The 2,376-nt window shown below is 45.6% G+C and overlaps 1 protein-coding gene across 1 annotated transcript in view; it reads left to right on the plus strand.

Annotated features, from left to right (window-relative positions):
- Positions 1-772: 772 nt before the first annotated feature.
- Positions 773-2,376, plus strand: part of USO1 (USO1 vesicle transport factor) — a gene marked incomplete at its 5' end in the record, with an annotated part of 86,244 nt that continues 84,640 nt past the window's right edge. Inside the window, one exon of the mRNA XM_019516797.1 lies at positions 773-940. Coding sequence (XP_019372342.1) covers positions 773-940 — 168 coding nt within the window. The remainder of the gene's footprint in view (positions 941-2,376) is intronic.

A 2,376-nucleotide genomic window follows, 5' to 3' on the forward strand; every position in this document is an offset into this window, starting at 1 on the left:
TTTTGGGGTTTTTAAACATGGAAATGAAAAAGCAATCCCTTCACAAGAGCAAAGAAGCTGCTTGCACTTCCAGGTTATATGCTTTTACCTGTGAACTAAAAGTCTAAGTGTGAACTATAAATCTGCTTTTCCTTTGCAAGTAGTATGTGTGACACCCTCTTAATTGTTGACTCCAACTGTATACAGACTGAGTCACTAGAGCTTTTTTTTCTTTCATGTGAAAAGGAAGATGCTTTCTGCTCTGAAAGCCGTTTTATTACTTGAGACATAAATTACTAGCAATTTTAGCATAGAATCATAGAATCAATGAGTCGGAAGGGACCTAGACAGATCATCTAGTCCGACCCCCTGCCATGGGCAGGAAGGAGCGCTGGGGGTGGGGGGGGGTTATAAGACCCCAGCCAGGGTCTTTACTTGATAGCATGTGGTCCTGCAGGTGAGAATTGGTATGTCTGAACAGATGTGACCAAAACAATTTCTGGTAAAATATTTAATGAAATATATTTTAAATGATTTCAACCTGTGAATCTTTATTTTCAATATTGGTCGATATTGTCTTCAGTGGAAGCTGAATTGGGTCTTTACTTGATAGATTCTTGATTTTCTGCTTTTTAAAGTAATCTAGCTCCTCATTTACAGTTAAGACTTCTGGAATAGAAATACTTAATTCTCTACTGCAGAGCCATGGTGTTTTAACACAACTTATAGATTTTTTTGAGCCTTCATTGTCTTTGTACCTTACACAGGGTGTGTGTGCGTTTGCTTCCTATAACCTCTCAAGGGAAGTTCTACAACTACATTAATCCTACCTTGTAACAAGTTGTATTTGAATGTTACAGAAGAGAACTCGCAAAAACAAGTTGATGATTTGGGAAGTCGGTTTACAGAAGTTTTCATTAAACAGTCAGAAAACATCACCCTCCTGTTGACCCTTTTAGAGGTGAGTTAGTAGTGAGGTGCTTTAATTTTTTTAATGTTGTCTTTGTGTATATCAGCAGTGAGAGAAACCTGCCAGTGTTCCTGCACAAAAGGGTATCTTGCATCAAGCTTTCAGTTATGATCCATGATTTTCATTCATTGACCATAACCTGTCTGTAGATTCTAATTTCTTACTACAAATAAGGTCTTTGTTCTGCGCATCATTAAAACCTTAAGTAATTTATACTGACAACTGTAGTAAAACCATGCTTCATCAATTTATTGTCCAGATGAAATTATGCCATTAAAATGTATATATACTCGGAATCCAAAATATTTGTCATTTAACCTAGTTGAAATTTTATTTTAAGTTTTATAAGATTTTTAGCGTCCTGCATAGAAGTATCAGAAGTACAGTCTTAGGGGTCCTAATCACTCTAGATTTTAGTCCAAGGGTGGACAAAATATAGCCTGTGGGCCAGATCCAACCTGCCAATTGATTGTCTGCAGCCCGCAGATGCCCCTGTGGCATTCAGCTTGGGGCTGAGCCCCACCTGCTTCTGCTTGGGGTAGTCTGCACCATGTTCCCACCCTGCACCTGCCAATGGCTCTGGCCCTTGCCATCATGCACAGCTTCCTGGTAGGGCCGGTTCTGCTGCTCCTGCAGCTCTCCAGGTACTGTTTGGTTTCCCCCATCTCCAGTGGCTCCTTCTCCTGTTGCACTGCTCCAGGCAATAGGTAGTGCAGAGAAGCAACAGTGATGATAGGGATGTATGGCAATGATCATGTGTCCAGCCAGGTGTCGGGGAAGCTGCATCTGGGCGTCTCCTGCCCCAGCGCATGGGGCTCCAGCTCCCACTCAGCTGCCTTCCACCCACTTGGCTGCCTGTGGATTGCTGCTCATCACTTTGGTGGGTGGAGTGCATGAGAAGTGGCTAGGAGTTGGAACTAGAGCCCCATGCGCTGCAGCAGGAGTCGCCTAGCTGCAACTTTTCCCCGTGCCTAGCTGGGCTGGGCTTCTGCTGCCTGGCACATGTCCCTGTGGCTGCTGCCACTTCCCCACACTACCTGCTGTTCAGAGTGGTGCAGCAGGGGTAGTTGGCAGAGGAGGAGCTGGTGACAGTGGGCAGAACCGAGCAGTACCCATGTGGCTGCAGAAATAGTGGGAGCAGACCTGCTGGGAAGCTGTGGGTGCTGGCCAGGGCTATGGCAGTGTAACAGGGGGCCTTCTCGGGGCCAATTTACCTTTGGCCCACCCAAACCACCCACCTTCTCGCCCGCCATGCCTTGATGATATTTAATTAATAGTTGTTAATTAAGCAGGAGGCTGCCCCAATGCCAGTGGGCACTATTGGCACCTCCATACCTCCTCTGTACTGCAGCCCATGCCTTGCAGGTGGCATCCAGCTGTTATCCACATCACCGGTCCCACACCGGGCCCCAGAATCCTCCCGGAGT

The sequence above is a fragment of the Gavialis gangeticus genome, unplaced genomic scaffold, assembly GCF_001723915.1.
Source record: "Gavialis gangeticus isolate Ggan-Ray unplaced genomic scaffold, GavGan_comp1, whole genome shotgun sequence".
Classification (NCBI taxonomy): domain Eukaryota; kingdom Metazoa; phylum Chordata; order Crocodylia; family Gavialidae; genus Gavialis; species Gavialis gangeticus.